This window comes from Nematolebias whitei, chromosome 4, assembly GCF_014905685.2.
Source record: "Nematolebias whitei isolate Nwh7 chromosome 4, NemWhi1, whole genome shotgun sequence".
Classification (NCBI taxonomy): domain Eukaryota; kingdom Metazoa; phylum Chordata; class Actinopteri; order Cyprinodontiformes; family Rivulidae; genus Nematolebias; species Nematolebias whitei.
In genome coordinates, this window is record NC_056501.1 from 14,620,832 (window position 1) to 14,624,842 (window position 4,011).

Below are 4,011 nucleotides of genomic sequence, written 5' to 3' on the forward strand. Positions count from 1 at the left end.
ATATATATATATATATATATATATGAAATACTAAAATGAACTAGTACTTACTATTTGTATTACTATTCCTACTTAGCAGTTTTTCACTTATTGCGGGGCTTCAGAGTACGGATCCCCCGCGATAAACAAGGGACTACTGTATTGTTTTCCTTAAGGTTCTGCAAACTTTAAAAGTAGCCTTTAAATGTTTCAAAAAGCGATTAAAATAAACTTTATGCATTATCTTTACATGTTTATACATTCTCTCATTAGAAAATCTTTCAGAATAGTAAACGGTCGGTTTGAATCATGAAGGCTTCAGCTGTGGACTTACGAGACTGGTTGTCCGGATCGGGTTCAGGTAGGTGGTGTTGTCAGCGTCCTCCAGGTCGGACAGAGCCTCGCTGAGCTCATCGTAAGCCCCTTGTCTGCTGTTGTTGTAACGCTCCACGTTCAGCAGGTGAGCGATCGTGTGAACAGCTGTCAGAACAAGCAGTTAGGCGAGTTACTGCTGCTGCACCTTAAGTTTATCGCCACAAGTTTTACTCTCTCAAATAAACATTTCACACAGTTTATCTAATCGGAGCACATCATCATGACGAGCCCAGACGTGTTTCCGTGTCAACATTTGATGCAATGTCCTGATAATTTGCATTTAATGGTAAGATTCAGGTAAGACGTGTTTGCGTGACATGGAAAGTATGCATCGGAGAGCTTCCATTTTTCCAAATTTCGTGTGAAACGTTTTGACGCTGCTCGTGCAGCTCAGCTCCAACAAACGACAGCACCAATGAGTCTGAATCGCCCCCTGCACTGATCTGTGATGCTAATCTACACACGCACTGACGATTTGAGGGAAATAATTTGCAGTATGCATAGATTAACTTTTTGGCATTCAAAACGTAGTTGAGCCAAAATAAAAACTTGAAGCGTGACGCAAAATCCGATGTGATAACATCACTGCAAAAAGTCTTTATACTGTAAACTCTGAGGATTTAAGTTTAAAATTTAGCGATTTAAAATCCATACTTGCTTTTAAAGTTTAATCACTACTTCTTCTTTTGTTCTGGAGTTTTTGTGTTAAGATTCGAGGTTCTTTATTGTCATTCACATCACATGTGGTACATGAGGTGGAACGATATTGTGTACTCAAGGTCCCAGTTACACCCAAAAATAGCAAAATATAAAAGGTATAAAGAAGAAGCAGTACATAATGATCTAAGATACAGTTTACGCTAAGATATACGCTAATTGAATTCTAAACGATACACTCAAATAGGCCTGTCACGACAACACATTTTGCTGGGCGGTTGTCTCAGAAATTATTGCGATAAACAATAATATTGTTGAAATTTGACAATAATTAGCAAATATTGTCAAATTTAAGAAGAAAAGTTGGTTACCGGTAATTTTATTTTGCATGTAGTACCTTTTTCGACCACTGGATGGCAGTATAACACTGTTTGAACAAAGGATGGATATCTTCAAAGGATACAAAGGATGGATAGTGAGGGAGCGAGAAGCGTGTCTCTTTAAGAAAAATGGGAGGGAGGCCCCTTGAAGTGACATGGGCTGTCTCTCAATTTTTTTCCGGGTCTCAAAATGACAAAAGCTCAGTGTGGTTTGAGCTCTTTCGCATAGCATTTTTCACACAAATCTTTTAATAAAAATAATAATAAAAATTTAAAAAAATCAGTAAACAAGTCCTCAGCTTTTTTTTTTTTGCAAAGAAAAACAACTTTTTACACGAAGGCATGGGTTTCAACTGTGAATTTTGGAGCTTCGACAAGACGGAGGTTTATTTCCCCGAGGTCGGCCTGTTAGCTTAGCTCGTAGCTTAGCTTCTCAGCTTTGCTGCTTTTAATAATCCAAAAACATGATTTTGGACAGTTAAAACAAATTTTAAGAAAAAGAGAAAGGGAGGGGGTCAGTGAAGAGCACCGGAATTGAGCCTTTTGCCATCCAGTGTCTTCAGTAGAAAGAGCGAGACACGAAGAAACGATAAAACCGATAAATGAAAACGAGGTCGATAATTTTCATTTATCATGCGATTAATTGATTTATTGTTTATCGCGACAGGCCTACGCTCAAAGATCTAAGATATATGCTAAACACTAATACTGTAAAATAATACGGTATATTAACAGTTAAAGGTCAAGAAGTGTTTTTTGCTGAATATTATGACAGACGAACGGGTTCAAATTTCTTCATGTGATCTCCTTGACCATTTGTTAAACAACATAAAAAAAATAAATAAAAAAAAACACGTTTCCCAAGTCTGTAAGTTTGCAGATAGTTTGTTGTTGGTGCATTGTTTTTTTTTACCATTAGTGCTTAGCATGTTCTTAGTTTAGCATATTAGTTCATATCTTAGATCTTAGTGCTGTTTTCATTTTTTACAATTTATACTTTTGTTGGATGTAACTGGGACCCTGTGTACACAATGTTGTTCCACCACATGTACCACGTGGTGAGAACGACAAAGAAACCTTGACCTCGTCTTCAACGACGTTTTGCGTTAAATATTTCATAAAACTGCTCCTAGTGTTTGCTTTTAAATAACATTCTCCATTTTAATCATGTAGCTGTGTTTGAATTTGCAATTTTATCTTGGTTTTGTTATTGTAGTTTGCTCCTCTTGACCGTTTGAAATATATATATTTTTAATTGAACTTAAACTCTGCAAAGTTAACAGTTTCATCATCACCACAGCACGAATTGGCTCATAACAGAATGAAACAACAGCTTAGACTCAAACATGCTCACCTGTCATCAGGGCGATCATGTACGCCACCAGCTTGTGGAACGCCAAATTCTTGTCCATTTGTTTCCTCATTGTTCTGCTGCAACACTGTGAAGATAAAGAATGGAAGAAAGAGAGATGGAAGATCTGTCAAGATGTCTTTTTTCTTTGTCCAAGGCAGAAAGTCTCTAAACTTTTGTCTATAGTCCTTTTGATAGGGGTGGTGTACAGTTTAACATCCAGCATGTATTTTTAACCCTCCTGCTGCCATTGGGTCAAAATGATTCACAAGGTCTCAATGTTGACTTGTCCTGCTGAGACAGATGGACGTCTTCTTCGTACCATGAGAGAGCCTCGGATCAGAGACAGCAGGTTTCTGCACACGGGCAGGAGGATCAACATGCAGTTAAAGTTCAGCACGGCTGCAGGAGCCCTGGCCCAGGACAGCGCAGACTGAAAATACACAAGTATAAAATCAGGTACTGTAACCTAAACACATCTGAGGGTTATTATACTGCCTTTAAGCTGACAATACAATTTATAGTCTATAAAAATCAGCATCTGAGTCCTGCCTTATTTTTACAATAAGAAAACAGAAATATGAGCTTGTTCATTTGTCCACTTCATATATCTGGCCCACGGTTGCTCAAACTGATCACATACAACAGTATAACCAGGCTGTATTATCATATATGAACGATAACTTATCAGGAAAGATCTTTTTTCTGCAGAAGTGTGGTAAAAAAGCAGGACTTTAGCGTGCAGTAGAGTATTTTTGCCTCCACAGTGCCTCTCTCTACTCACCCCCAGCAGATGACGAGTGTAGAAGAACTCGGGCCTCTGGTCGTAGTAAAAGTAATACCAGACAAAAAGAAAGATGTTGATGGCCATCCAGACAAACTGGAAACAAAAGCGTCGATCAGAAAGTGACAAGAAAATCCAGATTTACATTTTTTTACCCCACGCCCGCACAAGAAAATTAATTTTGTAAGCTGTGGAAAAGGAAAACTCACGATGATGACACCGGAAAAGCCGTTGTTGATAATCTTGTTCGTCATGGTGAAAGTCTTCTCCTGGCATCCTGCAGTCCCGCAGCCTCGGGTGGTTTTATACCTTCAGACTCCTCCCTCCTCCAACAGCTGGATGAGACATGAGCAAACAAATCCTGCAGAAGGTTAAAAAAAAGTCACGCAGTGCAGGAAGTTCGCAGGAGGCTGGAATGACTGCATTCCTGTTGTCTGGAACCTGAAGTTAGACAAACCTGAAGTTAGACAAACCTGAAGTTAGAC

At 38.8% G+C, this 4,011-nt stretch overlaps 1 protein-coding gene across 1 annotated transcript in view; it reads right to left on the reverse strand.

Moving 5' to 3' along the window:
- The window catches only part of nox1 (NADPH oxidase 1), a 9,362-nt gene extending 5,564 nt beyond the window's left edge, over positions 1-3,798 (reverse strand). Inside the window, exons 1-5 of the mRNA XM_037675737.1 lie at positions 3,736-3,798; positions 3,527-3,622; positions 3,065-3,175; positions 2,746-2,830; positions 314-459 (exon numbers count right to left, since the gene is read on the reverse strand). Of these exons, the coding sequence (XP_037531665.1) occupies positions 314-459; positions 2,746-2,830; positions 3,065-3,175; positions 3,527-3,622; positions 3,736-3,780 (483 nt within the window). The 5' untranslated portion in view covers positions 3,781-3,798. The remainder of the gene's footprint in view (positions 1-313; positions 460-2,745; positions 2,831-3,064; positions 3,176-3,526; positions 3,623-3,735) is intronic.
- Positions 3,799-4,011: the final 213 nt, after the last annotated feature.